The sequence below is a fragment of the Eriocheir sinensis genome, chromosome 10, assembly GCF_024679095.1.
Source record: "Eriocheir sinensis breed Jianghai 21 chromosome 10, ASM2467909v1, whole genome shotgun sequence".
Taxonomy (NCBI): domain Eukaryota; kingdom Metazoa; phylum Arthropoda; class Malacostraca; order Decapoda; family Varunidae; genus Eriocheir; species Eriocheir sinensis.
Genome location: NC_066518.1, coordinates 15,739,140 through 15,766,208, shown reverse-complemented (window position 1 = coordinate 15,766,208; position 27,069 = coordinate 15,739,140). Strand labels below are relative to the sequence as shown.

Below are 27,069 nucleotides of genomic sequence, written 5' to 3'. Positions count from 1 at the left end.
CTTTACTTTATTTTCAGTCACTGATGATTGAGCTTTAATGTCGACGCGCACTAATTTATGATCGCAAGAACCGAGGTGTTCTCCTACCGTGACACTACTGACTAGGTTATCTTGGGTTGTTATAACAAGGTCGAGTATATTATTTTGTCGAGTTGGCTCAGAAACCATTTGGCTTAGATAATTTTCTTCTAGAAACTCGATCATTCTATGTGACTCGCCTTCTGTACCTGACAGTGTCGCCCAGTCGATATGGGGGAGGTTAAAGTCTCCTAATATCAGTGAGTCGCTGTTATTAAGTGACTGCCTTAAGATGCTGTACATTTCAAGGTCGTCATCGAGTGATTGCCCGGGAGGTCTGTAGGTGACAGATATATTTAAGTTGATTTTTGCAATGTTAACTCGCACGCACAAATGTTCAACGTTACTGTTTCCCGATGTTTTGTCAGTGGGTTGCAAATAGCTTTTGACATAAAGGGCGACGCCACCGCCTCTGCGGTTTACACGATCTTTGTTGAAGAGTCTGTAGCCATCTATGTTGTATTCGGAACTTAAATCAATATTTGTGGTGTCGATAAATGTTTCGGTTATAGCAATTATGTCAAAATTTTCTGTTAAAGCAAGACATCTCAGTTCATCAAATTTGTTTCTTAGGCTACGCGCATTGAAACTAAGGATTTTTAAGTTATCTAGAGGCTTGGTAATAGAGGTGGTGGTACTTGCGGGATCACGGTTACGGGTTTGTTGTGATGCACGGCGTCTATTTACACGGGCGGGGTGGAGGGACGTGGCCGTGACTCGTTTTTGCTCGGATGACACGCACTGCTTCGTTGAGGAGCCTTCCGAGTCTGGCTGCCCTGATGGGAGAAAGGTGCAATCCGTCCCTGTGAAAGAGCTCATTTTGTCCATAGAAATTGTCCCATGCGTTTAGGAACTCCACGTCAAGCTCCCTACAAAGAGTCTGTAAGCGGTTGTTTAGGCTGAAGGCCTTACTGAAAAGTCGCTCTCCGCCCAAGTCCGTGGTAGAACTCCTGAAATCAAAATGTTAGGGATTTAGTCTTATACTGCTGGATGAGCCTACGGTACTTCTCCAGGAGTTCCTCAGACCGGGTCGTGGTGACGTCGTTCGTACCTGTGTGAATAACAAACAGTGAATCATTAGTAGCCTGGGGAGATCTCCTCAAGAGCAGCAGTTATGTCGTCGATCCCAGCACCAGGATAGCAATAGTTCCGTCTTCGACGAGGAACTCTGCCGCAGAACTCAACGACCTGCTGGCGAATCATGGAGTCACCCACCAGGAAGGTGCTCTCCTGCTCGTCCTCCTCCTCCAGAATGGCAAACCTGTTGAAGCAATGAACAGGATAAATCGCTTGTCTGGCTGGCTTGGCTCCTCCATTCACGACGGTGAAGCCATCATGGTCGGTGCCACTAGCATCCTCCCGTTGCGTGGTGTTGTCCGCTGGTGTCGACGGTACCGCTGAGGGCAAGGGGGCGGTTGGAGAAGGGTTTGGCACCACAGCAACGTTAGCCTGGATGAATTCCTGCAAGGAGGCAACAGTGCGAGAAAGCTCTATTATTTTATTCTGACCTGCTTCCATCTTCTCTTCTTGCTCCTGCAGTCTTGTCTCGAGATGCTGCCTGGTGAGAGAAAGCTCTATTATTTTATTCTGGCCTTCTTCCATCTTCTCTTCCTGCTCCTGCAGTCTTGTCTTGAGATGCTGCCTGGACAGACACAGTCGACAGACAGCAGAACGCCCTGTAAAAAAGTGAGCTGAGAAGCTACCGTTACAAGTACTGCACTTCTTAATCGCCATCTTAGCTGAAATGAAAGAGATAAAAACACAGAGTGAAGGGGATTAGGAAAGGGGGTGAGGTGTGTGAGAGGTAGTTTAGTAATGGAGGAAAAGTGAGAGAGAGGAGGAGTAGGAAGGGATGTGAGGTGAGTTAAGAGGGGGAAAGAGAGGTGTGTGAGATCAAGGAGGGTTAGGAAATAGGTGAGGTGGGAGAGAGGAGGAGGAAGGGATGTTGTGTGAGTAAAGAGGGGGAAAGTGAGGCGGGTAGTGAGGTTTGTGAGATCAAGGAGGGTTAGGAAATAGGTGAGGTGGGAGAGAGGAGGAGTAGGAAGAGATGTGAGGTGAGTAAAGAGTGGGAAAGAGAGGCGGTGAGTGAGGTGTGTGAGATCAAGGAGGGTTAGGAAATAGGTGAGGTGGGAGAGAGGAGGAGTAGGAAGGGATGTGAGGTGAATAAAGAGGGGGAAAGGGAGGCGGTGAGTGAGGTGTGTGAGATCAAGGAGGGTTAGGAAATAGGTGAGATGAGTGAGAGGGAGTTTGGGAAAGGAGGTAAGTGGGAGAGAGGAGGAGTAGGAAGGGATGTGAGGTGAGTGAGGTGTGTGAGAACAAGAAAGGTTAAGAAAGAGGCGAGGTAAGGTGGGTGAAAGGATGGGTAAATAGGATGTGAGGTAAGGTGAGTGAGGGGGGAAGGGCTTAGAAATATGTGGAGGTGAGGGCGGAGTAGGAAGGGCTAATCCTCTAGGGGATGAGGAGGAGCAAAAGGGATGTGAGGTGAGCGAGGGTGGGGGGGGGGCTTAGGTGAGGTGAGGGAAAGGGGTGTAGGAAGTGTTAATCCTCTAGGGGATTTAAAGAGGGTGTAATGAGGAGGAGCAGATTGAATCCTCAGGGAATTCAAAGGGTGGGTTGTCGACACACCCAAATCACGCGTGAGACACTCGGGAACACAAAGTCACACTCGGGACACACGAAACACTCAGAAACCCAAGCACAAGCACGACTAAACACCCTCAAGTCACTCGCAAAAACACCGGAAGTACAACAGCACACTCAAAACACTCTGAAACCCACGCAGAGCACTATAAACATCCAAATCACACGTAAAAGCACTGGAAACACAACACACTCGAAACGCAGAACACTCGAAAACAGCCAATTCACACGCAAAAACACCGGAAACAAAACAGCACACTCCAAACGCTCTGAAACCCACGCAGTACACTTAGAAGCAGCCAAATCACACGCAAAAACACCGGAAACACAACACACTTGAATCACTCTGAAACCCACGCAGAACACCCGGAAACAGCCAGATCACACGCAAAAACACCGGAAACACAACACACTTGAATCACTCTGAAACCCACGCAGAACACCCGGAAACAGCCAGATCACACGCAAAAACACCGGAAACACAACACACTTGAATCACTCTGAAACCCACGCAGAACACTCGGAAACAGCCAGATCACACGCAAAAACACCGGAAACACAACACACTTGAATCACTCTGAAACCCACGCAGAACACCCGGAGACAGCCAGATCACACGCAAAAACACCGGAAACACAAATCACAGAGGCAACCACAGGCAGAAACCACAAGCGAACACACACCAAACACGTGTCGGGAAATCACAGGCAACACACAAGCGAGAACACACAAACGCCCAAGAGCACGACGAAAACACAGGGCAAGCGATGTTGTGGGGCGCAGCGGGGTGAGGTCACGACCTTCTCTCAGCAGAGGTCGGGTGTGAGAGAGAGAGAGAGAGAGAGAGAGAGAGAGAGAGAGAGTGTCACTTACGTATTTAACACTCGCCTTGGATGTCCGTCTGAGCAACACTGAGGGAAACTTTACACGTGTCGCCAAGGACAGGGTCGTCTCTTTCCTGATCTCTTTCCGGCCGGAACTTGTTATTTCAGCCCCGGCAGGCGTGGCACGTCAGGGAACACCCACGGGCCGCGGGCTGACCCCGCCTCCACAGGGGTACAGGGGAGGAAGGATTGCAGTCCTCATCGCGGTCTTTCTTTAACGGCATTGCTTAATTTTTTGAAAACCTCGTAATGCTGCAAATATGTTTAATCTCTCTCTCTCTCTCTCTCTCTCTCTCTCTCTCTCTCTCTCTCTCTCTCTCTCTCTCTCTCTCTCTCTCTCTCTCTCTCTCTCTCTCTCTCTCTCTCTCTCTCTCTCTCTCTCTCTCTCTCTCTCTCTCTCTCTCTCTCTCTCTCTCTCTCTCTCTCTCTCTCTCTCTCTCTCTCTCTGCTGATGCAACTTAGTAACTGTGGAGAGGTGCAACAACCTCGATAAGTCCATATGACTGTATAGCCTACTACGCAGCATTTGTGTCAGCCACATTATTATCATAGTTTTTTTCTGTCTTATGTTTACAAACACTGCATAGCATTTGTAATATCAGCGTCTCATTGTCTGTCTTTTTGCTCGAGGAAAGTCTTGATGAATTCCGCGCATGTATCACCGCTAGGCCATATATTACCATTGTGGCGCAACACGGAAGAATGGGATCACACTCTCTGCGGAAGCCGCCACTTTCTGCGGCCTCCACGCGGCCCGCCTTGAGTCAGCCGTCATATATTTTCGGGCACCCGGATGTTAGGATGCTTTACGCTGTGCTCGGGCCGTGTTTCACTGCTTCGTCAGGTTAACACCACCTCAAGATCAGTTACTCAAGTGTTCGCCTCCTGAAAAAATTGCATTACAGTTATAACTTCCGCGTGGCACAGCGAGGAAGGAAGGCGATCACGCTACTCCGGAGAACATTTAGCAAACGAGCAAGAAGTATCTGGCATCAATATAGGTCAGCGGAGATCTTCCTCTCTTTTCTCTTTCTTCCTGTTGCCCATCGAGAGGTATGCAGAAAGACTTTGGCCCTCGTCACCTGCACACCTGCCTCACATCACGCCTCCGCCGCAGCCTCCACCTGGCTCTCTCACTCGAGCTACCACTGAGGAAGAAAACCACCGAAGGGAAATAACATAGCTCTCTCACACATTGTTGCCTATTCTAACGATGGTGGGCTGTCACTGTTCTGGCCGCGGGGCAGTGACCATGGTTGCAGTCGCCTTCTTAATCGGTACTGTGCACGTGTCGGATTCAGGAAGCCTTGCGTTACACATCCAACCGCGGCTATTGACAGAACATTGGCTGGAGTCCGAGGCGGGGCCATCGCTGTCAGACAACACCGAGGCGGCAGATCAGTTATCGACCACACCATCAAGTTTCGACACCACTGACTTCTCCACCGTCATCCCCACCACCACGGACGCCGCCTGGGATAGTGACACGGTGCTGCCCTTCGCCGATGCCATGCCCAAGTCTGCGAGGCTGCCGTGGGAGGTGGACCTGAATGGACTGCTCATCGACATCCCCAGCCCCTCTTGTCCCCGGGGATTCCGTGCAGACCTCAGGGGGAAATGCAGACAGATGTTCGAAGTCCCGATGGTCAGGCAAGGCTACGAGAGGATGCTGACGCCTCAGCTCGGCCGCCTCGTCAGGCCCGCGAGGCCCCGAGATAACACGCTCCCCTGAACGCACCACGCCCACCAGCCGAGGCGCCTTGCTCGTGCCCTACGTGGGCGGCCTCAAAGAGCTGCAACGTCGCCACCAGTCCGGCTAACTCCTAGGAGCAATTTTTAGTTATTGTAGAACTACAGCGACATGGATAATTTAGTATCCGTATTTGTAGTTTGTTGTGCTGTTACGTATTGTTATGTCGTTTAGTATGTTTAAGGTCCATATTTCTCAACGTTTTGGGCTCCCATTACGACGATTTTCCAAGGCCACAGAGAAGATTAACCGGGGTTTCATGGGTGTTTTTACCGTTCAAGGTGCAGAAGGTGTTTACAGCTATCACTAGGATCACAAAACAGTCCATGAAAACTCCAGCAACTTCAACGAGAGGCTTCTCAAACAGGCGAAAGGAGGTGTCGATTACAAATACGTCGTTGATGTACAAAGTGACGCTGGGGTTACGTAGAGGTTATTTGCAGACGTTAATGACGTTACAAATATAGTCATTAGAGGGATTAGTGTTGTGTTATTTAGTGTTGTTATTTTTCTTTTTTTACAAGATGTTATAACCTTACTACTTTGTTGATATTAATAAAACATAAAGGTCTACAATGATATTTTGATGCCAACCTTCAGATTCCGATGAGACAACAGGCACCTTGACCAGAACTTGCCAACATTATCAAGTCATAATCTTCACACACTCTTTCCAGCGCACGGAGCAAACTATGAAGGGGAAAAGGCCAGCCACTTGACAGGACACCGGCGCACGAAGATTTATAGGACGGTATTCTCGGACGCTTCTGTCTCTCACATCAACCATTTCCAAAGGCCGAAAAGTAGGTCAGTCGGGTTCTAATGAGTGTTTCCTTAGGTGCATGGTACATAAGAAGGGTCAAGCTACCACCAGGGTCATAATAATACCCCTGGAAATGTTTAAAACTCATATACGAAAGCCCTGTCAAATATGTGTCCTTGGGCGCCGAAATGTTTAAGAATACTGCCCATGCCGTCGTGGTCTGGTTCAGAACCCTCCTGGCAAAGCTGTGAGGCGTGTGGCGTTGTCCGTGGACTGACCGACTCATAAGTTCACCGATTTATTCCCCCTCATCGCCACCAATGACCACCTCTGATTTTTTTATTTTTAATATGGTGTTAAGGATTATGATAAATGTGTGTGTGTGTGTGTGTGTGTGTGTGTGTGTGTGTGTGTGTGTGTGTGTGTGTGTGTGTGTGTGTGTGTGTGTGTGTGTGTGTTGGTCCAGTATATTAGAGGTTTATAAGAAAAAAAGGGAACTTAGAACTTAAGAAGTTTACCTCTAACAAAAATCACATGACCTTTTCTCGTTTACATTTGCCCTTCAGCTTCCCCCCGGAATGATAACCGCCAGTCATCGGTGAAGCAACCCCCGGCCACACGAAGGGCTGGGGTTACTTTCCACGCTAAAACTGTACGAGTCGTGGTGATTCACGCTCTTCAAATAAGGACTGTCCTCACAGCCTGCCGCGAGTAGTGGGCAGCCCGCTTTGCCGCTGCTGGATATTGTGAAGCTACGGTCAAGGCTATGTGGGGACCTATTCTTGCGGCAGTGTCCTGGCAATGAACAGCGGGATACGGACGCCGATCAAACAGGATGATGCCCACACATCCGGCGGCTCGACATTTAACTATTCATAGGGTTGCCAAACATCACTTAAACAGACATTATTGTGTTTAAGTTAAAACACGTCTTACGTAATTATACATTAGCCATTGAAATACTTTATTTTACGTTTTGCGTGTCAGCTGCCTGAGGCAGCTTGTAAGTGGCCTTTGTCCCATTACTACTACTACTAATAATAATAATAGTAATACTAATAATACTATTACTACTGCTGCTGCTGCTGCTGCCACAAAAGAAAAAATAATTATATAATAATAGTAATAATAATAATGTTCATTATAATAATTATAATAATCATTAATAATATAAATGCCTATGTTTTGTCATTATCATTATCATCATCAGTATTGTAGTTCTTATGTTTATGAAAAGTTTACGTTACATGTGCATGCAAGAAGGCGCTGTAGGAAGAGGAAGTGACGCAGCGCTGTGTTTGTTGCAAGACGCGGCGGCCGCCAGAAGGAAGTGCGTCACCGCCATTGTCAGGGCGGCGTGCCGCGGCCCGCTGCGGCACAATCTTTTTTCCTCGTCAGATTATCGCGCCGATTATCTAAAGTCGCATCTTTGCACCACTCATGTAAATAACGCTTCCTTACTTTCTACGGCTTACTTTCTCTCGCTCAGTAGGAAGTGCCAGGCTCGGTGAAGTATGTCTCGGTACATTCACTTATGTCGCAACACAAAGATGAATATTTTATATGCATTGAAATTACATTCGTAGCTTTTGTTTTGGCAAACCAAGATAGGTCATTACCCAATGAAAGGCCGAGCACACACTGGCCGTGTGTATCTGGTTATCTCCGGACGTCGTAGCGGGAATCCCAGCCAGCCTGTCCACCTTGAGCACACCTAGTCTTACGGCCACGGCCACGTGCGCGATGGGCGCCTTGACCCACCTGCCTGGATCTTGAGCAACTAACACACAAGTAGCTAAGCAGTGCAGCGCGTACCTCGAGCCTGGACAGTGCGGTCATTAATGTCGTAGGCTTGAACGGGAATAAGTGTGTTGTTCAGTGACTAATTCATCGTACTCGGTCATCGGCAGTGGGTGCAATGGATTCAGATGGCATTGACTTTGACGACGTGCTGCCCCACGTGGGCGAGTTCGGCAAATATCACTGGCTGCTCTTCTTCGGGCTCGCCCCTGTCTGCCTCAACCTGGCGCTCATCTACTTCGTGCAGTTCTTCATCACGCTGGAGCCTGATCACTGGTGCGCCGTGGAGGTCCTCCAGAACAGCGGCCTCAGCGTCGAGCAAAGGTGAGATACTGGTGGAGTGTTTGTGCGAAACTTGTGCCGCAGCTGAGAGGTCCTTCACTCTCTAGATTGCTGGGCTAATCTCCCTATACCGAAGAGCTGAGACTCACGAAGTCTTCCAGGGTGCTAGCAACTTGTACTTCTCTGTTACGTTTTTCATTTGTTAGTTGTTACTTTTTACCTGGGTCAAAGGAGTGAGGGGTCTGCTCGTGGCCCAGCCAAAATTTGTAGGTTCTGCGCAGCCGTGACGTCAACCAGATCTCGTTTCAAATCAGCTCCCGCCGCTCGCTACCCATGAACTGAGTTTTTCCCATTAAAATGCCTCACTGCACTGTGGTTGGCTGCAATAACAAGTATCGTTCAGGACGGTCAAACTACAGTTTTTTTATGATTTACCAAAAGACAGAAAAACACGTAAAAAATGGCTTTATTTGTGTGGAAGAGACGATATAACCGCTCAAAAGGTCAGATATGCAGCCAGCATTTACTGAATACGAACAAACCAAGTGGTGTACGGCGAGACAACTAGGGAAGGAATGTAGGAAAACTTTATTAGATACACGTCCGAGGAGTGTTGCCACCTGTACAAATTCATATTTTTTTCGATCGCTTTACGACTTTTTGCAATCATCGCATTCATTTAGCAACGAAGAAGTGCCTACAGTAAGCACCATGCACTTTATGGTTTCTTAAAATCGTGACAAAGTTTTCAGGTGTTTCAATAATTAACTGACCGGTAATTCTCTCTCTCTCTCTCTCTCTCTCTCTCTCTCTCTCTCTCTCTCTCTCTCTCTCTCTCTCTCTCTCTCTCTCTCTCTCTCTCTCTCTCTCTCTCTCTCTCTCTCTCTCTCTCTCTCTCTCTCTTGCGTTCGTAAAAAAAAATAACGTTTCCCACACCAAAGAAAAAATAAAGCAAACGTTTCTCTTTTCGGGCAAACTTTTATGCACCACAGGGAAATCTCGCTGACGTCACGCTAGCTCCGCCCCATTCACATAACTCGGCGCGTGACTGGACCCCCCTGCTTTTTACTTGATACCCAGGTCTCAGATATGCTTATATACTTGTTGGAGATGTAGACACCGTGTGTATGTCATGACCTCGAAGATTGAGTTTATCCATACAATTATTTATTTGTATTGGTTGATTGATAGTTTATTGTTGCAAGTAAACAACAAAGGAGAAGGGAGGAGCATGCTATCCCAACCCCCAGGCAGTACAGGATGTGATTATACAACTAAGAATACATGTGGAAGTAGCACCAGGAAACTATTTGTAAGCAGGGAGGGGAATTCCGGTTTTCTTTTTTTATAGGTGATGTGCCGCTAGGTTTTCTATATGGATCTCCTCAACGACCCCAGTCCATTGGTGGCGCAGGCAAATTCTATTTATAGTGGCTGCCGTGGTATATGGCTACGATCTATTTCCTTCAACTCGTTCGCCTTTACCGCCTCATAGAGAAATAAATCAATGAATAAATACATAAACAAATAATTAAACTCTCTCTCTCTCTCTCTCTCTCTCTCTCTCTCTCTCTCTCTCTCTCTCTCTCTCTCTCTCTCTCTCTCTCTCTCTCTCTCTCTCTCTCTCTCTCTCTCTCTCTCTCTCTCTCTCTCTCTCTCTCTCTCTCTCAACTAGAGTAGAAATGCAACGTTTTGGAGCCTTCTGATTAATGTAAAATCACTTAGGTTTAAGGACAGACCACCTAGTCTGGACCATGGGGTCTGTGTGGTCTGATTTTCTATGTAAATCTATGTAAATCTCATTTTTTCTCTCCACATTTTTTTATCATTATTTATCTTATCTATTTTACCCTTCTATCTCCTCGTCCTCCTACCCCCCAGACGAGCCCTCAGCGTGCCCTTCACCAAGGATGCTCTGGGCGTGGAGGTGCGGAGCCGCTGCCAGGTGTACGACGTGGACTACCTGGCGCTACTTCGGGAGGGCGTGACCACCGCCAACACGTCCTGGCCGGTGCGTGACTGCCAGGCGTGGGAGTACAACCTCTCCAACTCAGGGAACTACCACAGCATCGTCTCCGAGGTGAGGACGCTGCCGAGGGTCTTACTGTCGAGTTTGTTGATAGTGTTGTTATTATTGTTGGTTATATTAAAACATGTGTAGTGGTGCCAGTAGTAATAGTAGTAGTTGTAGTAGTAGTAGTAGTAGTAGGCTGGAGAGGCTGAGCGAGATCGCCAAAACGGAACCGCAGGCAGCCTACGCAGCATTTACGTACGGTGTCAAGCATAAATGGAACTACCTCATGAGGACAGTTCCTGATGCTGCTCCGTTACTAAAACCTCTGGAAGATGCTATCAGAAACACCTTCATACCGGCGATAGCAAATGGGAGATGCCCCAGCGACCAGGAGAGAAGATTGCTGGAGTTGCCGCCAAGAATGGGTGGGCTCGGCATCACTAACCCGCAAAATCTGGCAGAGTCTGAATTCGAGAACTCACTCCGAATCACAGCCTCCTTGACCGGATATATTATCAACCAAAATGGAAGGGGAGAAGACAACCCTCAAGATATTAGGCCACTAAGGAATGAAATCTCCAAAAACAGAGAAGAAAAACAGAGACACTCTGAGTGACCTAATGAGAGAACTCCCAGAAGACACAAGGAGGAGGACAGATATTGCACAGGAGGTGGGCGCTTCAAACTGGCTAACCACACTACCTATCAGGGCAAAAGGCTTCAACTTAAACAAAAAAGAATTCACTGATGCCCTCAGGTATGGCTGGCCAGTGGATGGGCTCCCAAACATGTGTAACTGTGGCTCACCCTTCAACCAAAACTATGCCATGACATGCAAGAGAGGAGGTTTCGTCTGCATGAGACATGATGAAGTGAGAGACGTAACAGCTCAAATGCTGAAAGAAGTCTGTCACGACGTGACTGTGGAACCCATGCTGCTCCCTCTGCAAGGCGAACACCTCGCCAGACGCACCGCTAATGTTTCGAACGAAGCACAAGTGGATGTTTGCGCCAGAGGGTTTTGGACTCGTGGACAAAGGGCATACTTTGACATAAGGATCTTTGATCCCATGGCCCATTGCCACAGAGACCTGACCCTTGATGCAGCCCACAGAAGAAACAGAACAAGAGAAGAACAGAGCATATGAAGAAAGAATACAGAATGTGGACCAGGGCTCCTTCACCCCATTAGTGTTCACGACGTCAGGAGGGATGGGACCAAGGGCGCAGAGCTTCTACGCAAGACTCGCCGAAACACTGGCGGATAAGAAACAACAGCCAAGAAGCAGTGTGGTCGCCTGGATGAGATGCAGGCTGTCTTTCTCCCTCCTGAGGTCAGCCTTGGTCTACCTGAGAGGAACCAGGTCACCTGCACCCAAAACCACCCACATTGCCGACCTGGACTTTGAGGCGACGGTGGTTGATAGTCGTATCAACCACAAGTTCTGTTAGCTTAAGAATAATATGTTTAGTAAGGTTTGTAATACTAAATAAAGATGGTTGTCGGCCACAGTCATTGGCGGGGTGGGGCCAATGAATTGTTTTGTGAAAGGATATGAGAAAAGATACCGCTCACAACGCAACTCTAGCCCGTAGTAGTAGTAGTATAAAAAAAAGTAGTAGTAGTAGTAGTAGTAGTAGTAGTAGTAGTTGCAGTAGTAGTAGTAGTAGTAGTAGTAGTAGTAGTAGTAGTAGTAGTAGTAGTAGTAGTAGTAGTAGTAGTAGTAGTAGTAGTAGTAGTAGTAGTAGTAGTAGTAGTAGTAGTAGTAGTAGTAGTAGTAGTAGTAGTAGTAGTAGTAGTAGTAGTCATAGTAGTAGTAGTAGTAGTAGTAGTAGTAGTAGTGGCCAATGGTTGTTACTGTCTCTTGTTGATATTTTTGGTATTGTTATTGGTAGTGCTAAAATATGTAGTGATGTCAGTAGCAGTAGTAGTAGTAGTAGTAGTAGTAGTAGTAGTAGCAGCCAATGGTTGTTACTGTCACTTGTTGATATTATTGGTATTGTTATTGGTAATGCTAAAATATGTAGTGGTGTCAGCAGTAGTAGTAGTAGTAGTAGTAGTAGTAGTAGTAGTGGTAGTAGCAGCTCAGCATCAATAGTAGTAGTAGTAGTAGCAGCAGCTTAGCATCAATAGTAGTAGTAGTAGTAGTAGTAGTAGTAGTAGTAGTAGTAGTAGTAGTAGTAGTAGAAGTAGTTGTAGTATACATATATAGGTAGTTAAGTGATGGTGTGTGTGTATGTGTGTGTCATAGAGTGTGTTATTCCGCAGCTAGACTGGGTGTGCTCCAGGGAGTGGTACGCGACGCTGGCCCAGTCCATGTTCTTCCTCGGGGCGGTGTTCGGCGGGCTGCTCTTCGGCTGGGTGGCAGACAGGTGAGGGGGCGGCGGGTTGGCGGGTGACAGCTGACCTCGGGCTTTTTTTCTCATGGTAAAGAAGACACAGAGCTAAACAGCGTGCTAGTTCTTTGGTTTTCCAGGGCAGATAAATACTTACCTTTAGATTCCTCTCCTTGAACGTTGTTTTTATCGTGACTTATATCCTTCTTTTGCCCATAAATCTAATGCAAGAGTTAACCAGCATCATCATTCTTTCATCCCTTGCACTGTTAAACTCTGGGATAGCCTCCTTTATAATTCGTATGTATTTCTTCCTTCCTACGACTTGAACGCTTTCAGTAGAGGCGTATTAAGACACGACCCTCAGCCTAAAGTGACCGTGCTTTCAATACTGCTTCCGTTCTTAGAGTGGAAGCAGCAATTTCCGGGCTTTATTTCCTCTCTCTTTTGTTATCGTCCTTGAACTATTGCCTTCGTTGTGAGAAAAGATAAAATAAACTTCCAAAGAGAGGCGTACCAAGACACCTCTCCACCCGAAATTGACCCCTTATTTGGCCACTCTTCCTTACTTTCTTTTATAGATGCAGTGTCAGCCGATTTCTTTTGTTCTAACTCATTTTTTTGCCCTTGAGCTGCTTCCTTTACTGTTCAAAATAAAGTGTGAAAAGACGTATCGAAGACCTGCCGCATGAGGTCCCGGATGAGGTGACGTGACATAAGATAGTATTCTCAGACGCTTCCGCCACTCACATCATCTATTTCCAAAGGCCGAAAAGGAGATCAGTCGGGTCCTCATGAGTGTTTCTTTAGGTCCACGGTACTGAGGAAAGGACAAATTATCACTAGGGTCATAAAACTACCCCTGGAAAGGCCCACAACTCCTACGAAAGCCTTGTCAAATGTCTGCCTCTCTTATCCACTATTTTCAAAGGCCAAAAAGGAGATCAGTCGGGCCCTCGTGAGTGCATTTTTAGGTTCAAGGTACAGAGGAAAGGTCAAACTTCCACCAGGGTCACAAAACTACTCATGGAAAGGCCCACAACTCCTACGAAAGCCTTGTTAAATATCTGCCTCTCTTATCGACTATTTTCAAAGGCCAACAAGGAGATCAGTCGGGCCCTCGTGAGTGCATTTTTAGGTTCAAGGTACAGAGGAAAGGTCAAACTTCCACCAGGGTCACAAAACTGCTCATGGAAAGGACCACAACTCCTACGAAAGCCTTGTCAAATGTCTGCCTCTCTTATCGACTATTTTCAAAGGCCAAAAAAGAGATCAGTCGGATCCTCATGAGTGCATTATTAGGTTCAATGTACAGAGGAAAGGTCAGACTTCCACCAGGGTCACAAAACTACTCATGGAAAGGCCCACAGCTCCTACGAAAGCCTTAGCTAATATATGTGCTATGGGTCTTATGACTTTCCTATGGTATTAGTGTGTAAAGCTGACCTCCAGACTCTCCCCAGGTTCGGTCGCGTGCCGGTGCTGGTGGCGACGAACATGCTCGGCGCCTTGGCTTCTGTGCTGACGGCGCTCTCCACCTCCCTCGGCGACTTCCTCTTCTACAGGTTTCTGGCGGGCATGACCTTCGACAACATATTCGTCATGATGTATGTCTTGGGTAGGTTGATACTGATGTTTGTTGAGCGGAGATTATAGTGTGGGAGCTTGATTTCGTTCTGATATTATTTTGCTTTTTTTTTTCTTTCTCTTTTGTTTTTTGTTTTCTTCTTTCTCTCGTTTATTCTTTTTCTCTTTCATTAATTCTTTCTTTGCCTTCTTTTTTCTCTTTCTTTCTTCCTTTATTTCTTCCTTGCTTGCTTTCGTTCGTTCGTTCGTTTTTATATTCTTTCTTTCTTTCTTTCTTTTTCTCTTTCTTTCTTTCTTTCTTTCTTTCTTTCTTTCTTTTTCTCTTTCTTTCTTTCTTTCTTTCGTAATTCCTTCATTCCTTCCTTCCTACTTTTCATTCTTTCTTTCTTTTTCTCTTTCTTTCTTTCTTTCTTTCGTAATTCCTTCCTTCCTTCCTTCCTAAATTCCATTCTTTCTTTCTTTCTCTTTTTCTTTCTCTTTCATTCATTCATTCAAGCATTCATTCATACCTTCATATATTCTTTCTTCCTTCCTTTTATCCTTTCCTTCCTTTCTTCTTTCCTTCCTGTCTTCTTTCTTTCCTTCCTCCCCCTCATCCTTCCTTCCTTCCTTCCTGTCTTTCCTCCCTTCCTTCCTTCCTTTCTTTCAATTACCTCCACTACGCACTGGAGGTTGTTTGTCGAATTGCTCAAACAGGAAATTTCATCATCATTGCAAGGGTTATTTTTAATTAGGAAACTGTTTTGTCGTGAATGTGTAATACGAGATAGATAGATAGATAGAAAGTCAGAGAGAGAGAGAGAGAGAGAGAGAGAGAGAGAGAGAGAGAGAGAGAGAGAAATTGTTAGCAGCAGCAGAAGCATTTAATAGTAACAGTAGTAATAATGGTAGCAGCAGTAATGGTATCTAGTAACTTCTCGCCCTCCCTTTCCTTCCATTTACTTCCATTCCTTTCCCTCTCCTTCCCGTTACTTCCATTCCTCTCCCTTTCCATCCTTTTACTTCCACTCCTCTCTCTCTCTCCTTCCCTTTACTTCCCTTCTTCCCATCTTCCCTTTACATCCATTCCTCTCCATCTCCTTCCCATTTAAGAATATGTCCCTTAGTATCGTCAGTAACAGAAAGCTCCCTTATCCCCTGGGCAGTGCTGGAGTACATTGGACCCCTCCGCCGGACGCTGGTCGCCAACCTCTCCATCGCTCTCTTCTACATGGGGGGCACGGTGATGCTGCCGTGGCTGGCGCTCTGGGTTGCTAACTGGCGCCTCCTCACCGCCGTCTCCGCCATCCCCATGATCGCCGCCTGCCTCGCCCACTGGCTGCTCCCGGAGAGTGCTCGCTGGCTGCTCTCTCAAGGTGATATATTTTTAGAGTCAAGGAAGCAGTTCAAGGGATAATAATAGTGAGAAAAAAACCCCGCATGAAAAAAAAAAAGCCCGTTGATTGATTTTGTAATGTATGTAGGTCTATTTATTGTTGTAGGAAATGTAGACCTGTATGAATTTATTTAAAAGTAGGCTTATTATTATTATTAAAATCTTCTTTCATTCTTTCTTTTTCATTATCTTTTTATCTTTCTTTCTTTCATGCTTTCTTTCTATCTTTCATTCTTTCTTTCTTTCTTTCTTTCTTTCTTACTATACAGTGTGAACCTAATTCTATCTCCTCTGTAAGTACAAGACGTTGCCCCGTGTAAGTGTGGCATGATTTCACTCTCCTAATAAGGCCTCTGTTACCTGCCCAGGCCGTGTGGACGAGACGATCAAGATACTTAAGTCCATCGCTCACCTCAACGGCAAAGTCATCCCTGACAGGGTGCTCGACGACCTCAAGGTAAGTGCAAGACGAGTCCAAGTCCCTTATCAGCCTTTCCCTTGTAATTTCTTCGTAATCAGATCTGGCTTATATTATGTTTTATAGGAGCATATAGTTTTGCGGACTCTCTTTTTTTTATCACTTAGTTTTGTCTTTTTGGCTAATGCGACGGAGACAAGCACCAAGGCCACGCGTAGATATAGCGTATGCACCCAACTTTACTTACTTCCTTACTGCCTTACTTGTCCTGTCTCCTGTACCATTAAAAGGAGGATCGAGTAAGTAAGTGGGTGTCAACGTTACTTACATTCTTCCTTGCCCTGCCTCCTGTGCCATTAAAACAAGGATCGAGTAAGTGAATAGGTGTCAACGTTACTTACTTTCTCCCTTGCCCTGCCTCCTGTACCACTAAAACAAGGATCGAGTAAGTAAGTGGGTGTCAGCGTTACTCAGGGCGTTCCTTTATCCCCTGCAGCGGAGCGCCCAGAAGGACAAGGAGGAAGGGGCCGACCCACACCTCAGCGCCTCAATCTTCGACCTCTTCAAGACCCCGAGACTCCGCCGCACCACCATCGCCGTCAGCCTCCTCTGGTGAGTCCTGCAACGCTCACTACAAGACTCATTGATAAATATTACAGTAAATACTCGTGAAAAAGTTGATTCTCCAAGCTATTCTGTGTGAAGATGTTGATGAAATTTCACCAACTTTAAAAATCATAGTAGTAGTAGTAGTAGTAGTAGTAGTAGTAGTAGTAGTAGGAGTTATCCCTTAGAATAGTATTAGTTCTGATATATGTATTGTTTATCGTTCGTTGTTTAACATATGCTACGGCGTGCTGAGAGAGAGAGAGAGAGAGAGAGAGAGAGAAGAGAAGAGAAGAGAAGAGAAGAGAAAAGAACATAAAAGAACAGAGGGAGAATAGAACAGATAGACAGACAGAAACAGAGAGACAGACAGAGACAGAGAGACAGACAGAGACAGAGAGAGAGATAGAGACAGAGAGACAGAGATAGAGACACAGAAAGCGTATATACATAACCACGCTACGACTTAACATAACGCGTACAACAACACCTCACACTCCGCCGTATTACCCTCGAGAAAGGATTAGGCCGAGATACCTCAAAAGAAGGCGCGTAACACCCCGGCGCCAGAGTGGTCAGGCCCCCCTCACACCTCGCAGCGGGCCGGCTTTGAACAGACCTAAACTGAGGGCGCCCGAACAACCGGCGCCTTTACGAAGAGATTAGATAAGTACTCGGGATTAGAGAGAGCGTGTCAACCAGGGCTATGGAGATTAAGTGACTCATTGTTGGATCGTACAGGTTACTGATTGTGTGTGTGTGTGTGTGTGTGTGTCGTCGTGGTGGTGGTTTAGCGTATTACGTATTTCCTGTTGACACCCCCCAAAAACATGCTTCAGATTTTATTATATTATCTACCTCCCAGTTTTGTTTGCTTATGTAATATTTTCTTTATTTTCAAGTGTCTTTTTCAGCTTTCAAATCTCTCCTCTGTCGGCAACACCTCTCCCGTTACAGCAGCCTTTTATAACCTCAAGCATCTGTTAAAAAATAGAGGAATGCTTGTTAAAATTTTCATCTCGACGTCCCAAGAGTTAATGTTATGAAGTGCAGGTTTGGGCTCCCTTACTACCACAATGTCCCGAGCCACCACACCGCGAGACAAGAATACTGGCTTATAGAGTCGGGTATAGATACAAGCCATACATCCAACATTGCTTTATAGAACCGGTTATAGGTACAAGCGATACATCCCACCACTCGGGGCCTCATTGTCTGTGAGGTCCCCAAACATTCATCATAACAAAAACATTACCCTCTTGAAATTTGATGCTCTGAGATAATCTAGTTACTCTGTGTTATACCATTTCTGGAGGGGGTACTCTCTTATGGTTGCAAGCGATACATCCCAGCACTTGGGGCCTCGTTGTCTGTGAGGACCCCAAACATCTATCATTAAAAATTATGACCCTCTTAATATTTGATGTTCTAAGATAATCTAGTTACTCTTACCGCGGCCCCGCTGCACTCGATTTTCTACTCTAGCTCATCCCTGTACTGTCCAAATCCCTTATGCAAGAGTTAACCAGCATCTTCATTCTTTCATCCTTGCTCTGGTAAACTCCAGAGCAATCTTCCTCCTTCTGTTTCCCCTTTTCAAAACTTAACTCAGTTGCATTTAGATCTAGTGAATTGAAAAAGTACCTTCTAGATCTTGATATATATGATGGGACGGACCCAGATGTTGTTGTTTTTCCTCTATTCTCTAAGAAGATTGCTACGTTCTTAGCACCAAAAGTTGTTGTAGTATTTAGGTTACGGCTGAAGTCTGGTAGTTTTCCTTCTTGTTGGCGCAAAGGCCAACATCACCCCCATCCCAAAGGGAGCCTCAGCTTCAACTTTTCTTACTGAGTACCGCCCAATTTATATTACCCCTATCCTCTCTAAGATCTTTGAAAGGCTTTTGGCTAAACGGCTTTCCATATACCGTGATAAATTCAATCAGTTACCTAATTCTCAGTTCGGATTCCGTAAGAGTTTGGGAACATGTGACGCTCTCTTGACTCTGTCTCATGACCTGCAGTCTTCTTTGGATCGTGGGAATGAGTCTCGAGTTGTTGCTGTTGATTTTAGTTCTGCTTTTGATATTGTGAATTATAGGGCTCTAATTTATAAACTACAACTCCTTGGTATTGGTGGAAGTCTTCTCAATATTTTTAAAAAAATTTTAACTAATCGATTACAATGTGTGGTTGTTGATGGTGCTGCTCTGCTCCTCTGCCTGTTGTTTCTGGCGTTCCTCAGGGCAGTGTCCTTGGACCTTTATTTTTTTAACATTTTTATTTCTTACTTGGGCATTAACCTCGAAAATAAGCTTATTTCATATACTGATGATACAACTCTATACTCCTCTGTTCACTCTCCTAGCAACAGAGGTGAAGTTGCTGCATCTCTGAATAGGGACTTGGCAATGATCACCGCTTGGTGTCAACTTTGGGGCATGAAGTTTAATGCCAATCAAACGCATTCCATTACCATCAATAGATCCCGTACCTTGAGTCCACCTCATCCTTGTTTGCATATTTTTGGTGAACAGATTAAGGATGTTTCTAGTATCCGTTTATTGGGAGTCACTCTTGATTCTAAACTGACATTTGAGAAGCATATCCGTTCCATGTCTTCCACTATTGCACAGAAGACAGGCTTACTTAGTAAGTGCTTCAAAATTTTTGCTTGTGACTCAACTGTAATCAAATTTTTTTATGCATTCATTTTGCTCCACTTGGAGTATTGTGCTCCTGTTTGGATGTCTGCTGCCAATTGCCATATAAAGCTACTTGACAATTAAATTTATTTCTTCGGCACTTGTTCTTGATCTTGATCATGATTTGGCTGGAGTAGGTAGGAAAGACCCCCCCGAAGGCGCAAAGCTCCACCAGTGAATAGGTAGTATATATGAGAGAAGGGAGCCACCCTCTCCAGACCCTTCCCATGTCCTCCTGTCTCACCAACACCGGAGGTACCCGAGCAGTGTCAACGGAGTCTCTAAAGAGAGTCTCTCAGATCACACCACACACCACATAACATAACATATTCACATAACAAAAAAAAAAAATTCAAAATTCAAAAAAGCAATCCCTCCTCAGGTCCCTTAGAAGAGGGGACCCAATTCCCCAGGAGGACTCCCCTTCGACGACCCCGTCCGACCCGGAGGTTCCTCAAATTCTCTTCTTCTCTCCTCTCTTTCTCTTCTTCTCCATTTCTAATTTCTTTTCTTCTCTTTCATCTCATCCTCCTCTCCTCTTCCCTCCTTCTCTCCTCCTTCCAAGCCTGCAACACTTACTGACCAGTGACAAGCTGATCTCCTCTGTTACTCCCTCCTATCTCTCAATCTCCCTCCTAAATCTCCATGGAAAGCGCAATGTTGCCAACGACGTCACTGCCCTCGTGCCCACGACCTTGACTCTCTTGAATTTTTCCTGTCATCTTTTTACTTCATTGTGTTCATTCTATTAGAAATTATCTGTGCTATATCTCTCTCTGTCTCTGTCTTGTATATCTCATTCCTTTGACTATTTGACTTCTAAAATTCTTTGAATTTGAATTCTAAAATCTCCATCCTCTCTCCATCCTCCATTTTCAATGTTCTTTCATCTAGGTTTTTCAAATCCTTTCACTACTTTCCTCTTGTCTTCAAGAACAACCTATCCAAGCCTACGCTCCAGCACCCACTATGGCATGACCGTCTAATTCATCAGTCCTCAACCCTACCTACTCCCTTCCCTTAACCCTAACCCTTCTGCACCTTCCTCAAACTCAAACCCTTCTGCTTATTTCCTCCGATCCAATCTCCTGTCTGCATCTGTCCTCACTGTCATCCTCTGCTTCCACCCCCACCGACCCGATGCTTCTGGCATTTGGTTCTGGGACTTCCGAGAGCGCTTTAGCTCAGTGCTGCTTCAGCTCTATGGGACTTCCATTGGATGTCCAGGAATGTGTATTGTGGAATGATTATCTTCCTCTGGTTCTCTCTCCTCTGTGTGCTCAGCGCATCTTTCTCTCTACTCTCTCTCGACGCTAGCTCCCTCACCCGAATCACTCTCCTTCTAATGAAAAGCCTTGTAATAGGTAAAGATACAGAGCTTAATACTAATAATATAGATAACACATTTCTACTACTAACTTTGGCTAATTATTTACATTTCTCTATTCTCCGACTTCAATCAAATTCTCATCTCCGACTAAAATTCTCTCTTTTTCTTTCAATTTCATCACTTCTGCATCTCAAACTCTTCCCTCCCTCAACTTCTCTTTCTTTCCCATCTCCTACTCCTCAGTCTCTTCTTTCTCTTCTCACTTCTTCTAATCCAAGGCTGAACACTTCTCTCTTTTCTTTTCCTAAAAACCACTCTGGACGATTCTGGGCATATTCTCCTCTACTCCCCCCTCTCCTGTTCTTCTGGCTCCTATCCCCTCTCCTCTTTCTCTGCCTCTGCCTCTCTCCTCTTTGTCCTCTGTCTTCTTCTGCTGTTGACCTGATGGCCCTCCTCCTATCCTTAAAACTGATGGCCTATGGACCTGCTTCTTGCCCAACTCCTTCCTTTCTGCCCTGCCTGTGCAAACAAACCTTCACCCTCTGCTGTCAACATCTTCTACCCTTCACCTAAGAAGGGTATGCCTTCCTCCTCTTTGCCTTCCTATTCGACCGACTCCTTTTGATTTACCGTCTATTACCTATCCTTTCTTTTTCCGTCTCTTTCTTTCACTTTTGACCCATCCGTTCTTTGCATTCATCCTTTTCTCTGATTTCTGAAGGTCTCTCTCCAAGTGACCTTCTTCCGCATCTCCTGGCTTCTGGTGTCTAGCTCTTTCTACTTTACTTGACTCTTGGTCATCCTCGCGAAACTTTTTCCTTTGGCTCTTTAGCTTTCTCTTTCCTTCCTTTTTGGCTTTTGATAGGGTCTGGCTTCTTTCTTTCTCTCCTAAACTACCCTCCTACGGTTCTATTACTCTCTGGTGGTTTTTATCTGGACTTTTCTATCTCTTTCTTCTATTTCTCCCCTTCCCTTCTCCTCTCTCTATCCCTTTTTCTGTCCCTCATTCATGATCTTTCTTCCAAAACAGACTGTCCTTCTGTTCCTCATTGATGATCTTCTTGCATTATTCAACTTCTCTTAATAGACTTCCACGATTCCAGGATCTTCGAACGACTAAGGCTGGAGCTTTTTTTACTCAACCTCAGACCTTACTAATATTGGAATTGGGGCAAGAAAGACTCTGGGTGTCCTCCATCCTCAACCTCAGCACACCTTACTACTCCACACTTCAAACGCAACAAACTTCTAACACCTCAACCAGCCCTTTCCACACCTTCCCATCTACTCTTTCAACACTCTCTTCCCTCCATATCTCACTTTCCAAACAATCTTCTGGAAACATCATACTTTCTCATCTCTCCTCAGTGGGTCTCTCCTCTCATCTCATGTGTCCACTCTCATCTCTCTGCTGCCTCGTTCCCAGCTTCCTCTAGGCTATCTCCTCTCCTCTGTCTCCTCCCTTCTATCTCCTGGTCCAGGGGCTCTTGTCAGCTCTCGTTCTGATCTCGGGTCCTCTGTGTGGTCTTCTCATCGCATGCTCTCCTCCTCCTCATACTCATGCCCTTCTTTTTCTTAATCTCCTTTCCCTTTCCTATCTTCTTCTTCTTCTATCCTCCTTTCCCTCTTTCGCTGCTCTTCTTCTATTTCCTTGCTAATCTCCCTCCTTCCGCTCCCCCCTTGCAAACTCTGCTTGCTATGCTCATCCTCGACTTCCCCAAACCCATTCCCCTCCTTATCCAATCTCTTATCTCTTTCATCCCTCTACTCAGGAACAATCCTTACAGCCTTTCATCATTTCACTTCCTCCACTTTATCTTCTTTCTTTCACTCTCCTTGGTTCCTTCTCAAAAATCTTTGAAGCAGCTTTCCTTTAAACTCTTCTTTTTTTTCTTTCCATCAGGAGGCCTTATTAATGTTTAATTGGTTTACTTTTTTGTTTTTTTTGCTGTCTCTTTTTTTTAGAAAAAATCGGCGTCAAGTTGGTGCCCTTAGCATTTTATTTAAAGTTTTTAAGAATAATCGGCATCCCATACACAATGCTTTGCCAGATCCTTTTACTCCTGCCCGGGTCACGAGATTTGTTCTTAGTTAAAACGATCTTGCTTTTAATCCTATGAATTTTTGTACGACAATTCTCACGATGTTTTCTTCCGTCGTTGACAAGTTTATGGAATCAGTCACCCAATGAGATCGTCCTTTCTGCAGACATTTCTACATTTAAGTCTCGTGTGAATGTCTTTTTGAAACAGTAATTTTATTTTTCCTCCTTTTGGCTTTGACTGCCAGTTTCTTATCTGTTCGTTGCCTTTGCTTCTCTCCAGCACCTTTTGGTATTTTGTGTGGTTCAACTTGCTGTATCTGCACCCTGAAGGGAGGCTTTGGTAGCTTATCATAATAATTTCCTCTGCCTGCTACTTGAACTCTTTCCAGAGGAGAGTATCGAGACACCTCTCCATCCGAAACTGACCTCTCTCTTGACCACTCATCTGTACACTCTTTGATAGGGGCAGTGATTAGCAGGCTTTCTTTTCTCATTTATTTTTCTTGCCCTTGAGCTGCTGCCTTTACTGTATAAAATATACTGGAAGGTGCGTTTTATGGAGCCCAAAACTTAACCATGGTTAGTTAAGTCCTCCAGAAGACTAAAATCGTTACTGCTGCCTCGTCCCTAACCATTTCTGCGTCTCCCCAGGATGTTGCTCAGCATAGTGTACGACGGACACGCGAGGAACGTGGCTCACCTTCCCCTGAACGTGTTCGTGGCCTTCACCGTGGCCTCAGCGACGGAGCTCCCCGCTGACCTCTTCCTCATCTTCACCCTGGACCGCTGGGGACGTCGCTGGCTGGCCTGCGGAACCCTCGTGGCCTCCGGACTCTTCAGCATCCTCACCCTCGCTTTCCCAGGTACAAAGTCTGTTGAAGAGGTTAAGAAATATGGACGTGAGCATAGGCGTACGAGCCGGGGTGGGCTGGGGGGCTGCAGCCCACCCAGATTTGAGCAGACAAAGATTTTTCGGCAGAGTAGCCATCTTTAGCAGCCTAACAACTATTGGACTGGCAGCTTGTGAGCCAAATGCGGCCCTTGAGTGATATATTTCAGTAACAGCTACTATATATTTAGTATTACATTAAAGTACAACCCATAGTCATTACTCAGTTGAATGTTATATTTTAGTCTTTATGTAACACTTGTAAATATGGGTCAAATTTAGTAATTAATCTTCATATATATATATATATATATATATATATATATATATATATATATATATATATATATATATATATATATATATATATATATATATATATATATATATATATATAATTGTTTGAATATACAGGCAAAACATTATTCGGGCAAACAAACATTTTTTTCGGGCAGACGTCCACACGGGGCGTAATGCATTAGTAGCATCGGACGCGAACAGAACATCGTAACGTAACTCCGTCGTGTAAAAGAAAATCCAGTGTGGACGGGACTTACATTTACCAATTCAAGTTCCCCACAACATGAACTAATGAAGTCTCTGCGTCCCTCCCCCAGGCAACGGCTTGGCGGTGGCCGTGCTGGCGATTCTGGGGCGGTTCTGCGTCAACATCACGTACAACATCGGCCTCCAGTACGCCGCCGAGCTGCTCCCGACGGTGGTGCGGGCCCAGGGCGTCGCCGGCGTGCACATCGCTGGATACTTCTCTGCGCTCCTGTCGCCCGTCGTTGTGTATATGGTGAGTAGAGATAAATAGATAGATAGATAGACAGATAGATGGAGATACTGAAAGACCGACACACAGACATACAGACAAACAGACATTCATACAATCAGACAGACAGACACTTAGACCAATACACAAAAAAAAAGCGTGTGAGAGAGAGAGAGAGAGAGAGAAACATGGCACACGATATCATGAAGTTTGAGAGTCGTCGGTCGGTCCTGCGGCGGCGTGTCAAGCTCAGGTGACTGGTGGAGAGGGGGTGAGAAGGGTGAGGGGGGGCCTCAGGTGTACCCGGTGTGCCAGGTATGCGTGTCAGGTGTGACAACTCGGACGTTCTTCCTTGTAGTGTAAACTCATATCTCATACCCCATACCTCATAACCTCATCCCCGTCCAGCGTATACACATATTCCTTACCTAACCAGCGCCGGCCGACACCACCTCAACACGTAGGGACGCAGACTTTAATCCAAGCCCCTTCTCCTATAATTCCTTCCCCTTCTGTCTTTCTCCGGCATACGACCACAGATGTTGCGCCGACTAAATGAAACTTTCCAACTTAATCCAAGCGTTCTGGATTTGACGAGTTCATATTTATTGTCCGAATCATGAACATATACATATTAAAACCCTATTTACCTTCTCTTCTGTGATTGGGGTGTTATATATATCCATGGCGCCGCAACTACGGTGGTCATATGGCGGCGTTCTTTTCTGTTCTGGCTTTGAGTAGTTCATAAATATCCGAGTCTTAAAAATATACATATCAAAACCTTATTTACCTTTTCTTCTGTAATTAGGAGGTTATATATATTCATGGCTCCGCTACTACAGTGGTCATAAAACTCCGTTCTTTACTGCATCCCCAGGGCTCGATCAACACCTTCATCCCGCTGGCCATCTTGGGCGTGGCGTCGGTGGTCGGCGGTTGCGTCGCTCTCTTGCTGCCGGAGACGCTACACCGAGACCTGCCACAGACGCTCGCCGACGGGGAGGAGTTCGGGAAGGACCAGAGCTTCTGCTACTTCCCCTGCCTAGTCCAGGAGTAAGTACAGGAACGAGATATAGAGATAAATAGATAGATAGATAGATAGATAGATAGATAGATAGATAGATAAACAGATAGATTTCAATTTTTGCCATGCCTAGAGAGTACGCGAAATCATTAATAGCCACATTCTTATAATTTTCGGCGCCCAAGCACACACATTGTTTTGATAAGGCCTTCGTAGGAGCTGTGATCATTTCCATGGGGTAGTGTTAAGGACCTGGTGGTAGTCTGACAAAGCTTATTTACCGTGAACGTGAAAAAAACACTCATGAGAACCCGATTAATCTCCCTTTCGGCCTTTGGAAATAGTTGATGTGAGAGGCGGAAGCGTTTGAATACCAACCTAAGGGCCAGTTTCACAGTTCCCCATGATGGGTTAGTAAGCTCCCAAACCAATACCAGAGCCTTCGAAATTTTCCTTGTATAGTGTCTACTGTTTATATTTAAGTTCACAAATTTAATGAAACTATACAGGAAAAGTATTGTGTATTTAGTGTAGCATCGAAGACCTCACCATTTTGGATTGTATGGGATTCTATAGTTTGGTTCGGGCTGTCACGAAGACACTGTGTTGGACTGTGAAATCGGCTCTAAAGTCCCCCAACTCACCCCACTTCCCTGTCCCTCCCCGCAGCAAACAATCCCGCCAGCCGCTCAGCCTCGGGGAGATCGGGCAGCAGCCGTCCTTCATCCGGCACCGGTCCAGCCTCCGAGCGTCCCTCCGCGGGGAGACCTACCGCTCCTCCCTCATCAGACACCGGAAGGAGTTCATCTACCTGCCCGCGGTGAAGTGAGGCACTTGGCACTTCTCATCTGGGGTGGAGTAAGGCACCTTGGACCTTGCTCGCCCCTACCTTACCTCACGGAAGTTTGTCCTCTCCATGGTTGTCTAAAGGTACCCAGTTTAGCTCTCCTCGCCCCCTCCTTCTCACCTACGGGAGTTTGTTTACCTGCCCGTAGTGTAGTAAAGCTCCTGCCCCCGCACCTCACCCCACTACCTTACCTAATACTACTTTACCTTGTCCGCAGTAGTTCCTCACCTCCCTCTCCCTCTTCCCAGCCTCGCCTCACCCCCACAGAGGACAGATGGAGAGTCACGTTCCTCGAGCTACACGGTGTATATTGTATTGCTGGGCATTGTGGTTGTAGTATTGTAATTTGTATTTGTTTCGCTGCTCATGGTCATTGTTTGTGCGGCTTATTCAACAGTACAAATATCCGTATGGTAAATAGATCTCCGTAGTGTATGACTGTGTTGTGTTTGTTTTGAGTTGAGTAGTGAGGAAAGTAAGTCATTGGGCAGTAGTGTTCTTGAGGGTTACCTACTTCCCTTCCTTCATTCGCGTGTTGGTTCCCTCAAAGGACCCTGTAACTTATTCAGAAACTCGTATGGAATGTTTTGGGTTGTGTAGTGAGGGAAGTAAGTAATTTTGTATCAGTCTCTCTACAAAAAACAGGTCACCTTCCCTCCTCTCCCTTCATTCATGTGTTGGTTCCCTCAAAAGATCCTATAATTTATTTAGTAACTCATACGGAATGTTTTTGGTACACAACTTGTTTCTCTCTTATATAATTTGGACAGGCTTTTATATTTATAATATTTATGACGAATTAAAGACAAACTGGTATGATTATAATGTTTATTGATAATGTCCCCAAGCCACCTAGGTCTGACTCCTCGAGATGATGTGTATGACAGACTGGGTATAGATAGGCCTACCTTCCATCCTT

The 27,069-nt window shown here is 45.6% G+C and overlaps 1 protein-coding gene across 1 annotated transcript; it reads left to right on the top strand.

Annotated features, from left to right (window-relative positions):
• Positions 1-7,446: 7,446 nt before the first annotated feature.
• LOC126996638 (organic cation transporter protein-like) lies at positions 7,447-26,975 on the top strand. The gene is made up of 11 exons (XM_050857326.1): positions 7,447-8,239; positions 10,079-10,277; positions 12,481-12,584; positions 14,012-14,166; positions 15,281-15,490; positions 15,879-15,967; positions 16,425-16,540; positions 23,264-23,475; positions 24,119-24,300; positions 25,157-25,332; positions 25,973-26,975. The coding sequence occupies exons 1-11, from the start codon at positions 8,034-8,036 to the stop codon at positions 26,130-26,132; spliced, it is 1,809 nt and encodes a 602-aa protein (XP_050713283.1). The 5' UTR covers positions 7,447-8,033; the 3' UTR covers positions 26,133-26,975.
• Positions 26,976-27,069: the final 94 nt, after the last annotated feature.

What these genes read in the sequence shown, in the direction of transcription:
- LOC126996638 (XM_050857326.1), top strand. Translation starts at nt 8,034, where the DNA reads ATGGATTCAGATGGCATTGACTTTGACGACGTGCTGCCCCACGTGGGC. An exon ending in CGTCATGATGTATGTCTTGG is followed by an intron (nt 14,167 to 15,280) that starts GTAGGTTGATAC and finishes TCCCCTGGGCAG; the next exon opens with TGCTGGAGTACATTGGACCC. An exon ending in TTCCCCTGCCTAGTCCAGGA is followed by an intron (nt 25,333 to 25,972) that starts GTAAGTACAGGA and finishes CCCTCCCCGCAG; the next exon opens with CAAACAATCCCGCCAGCCGC.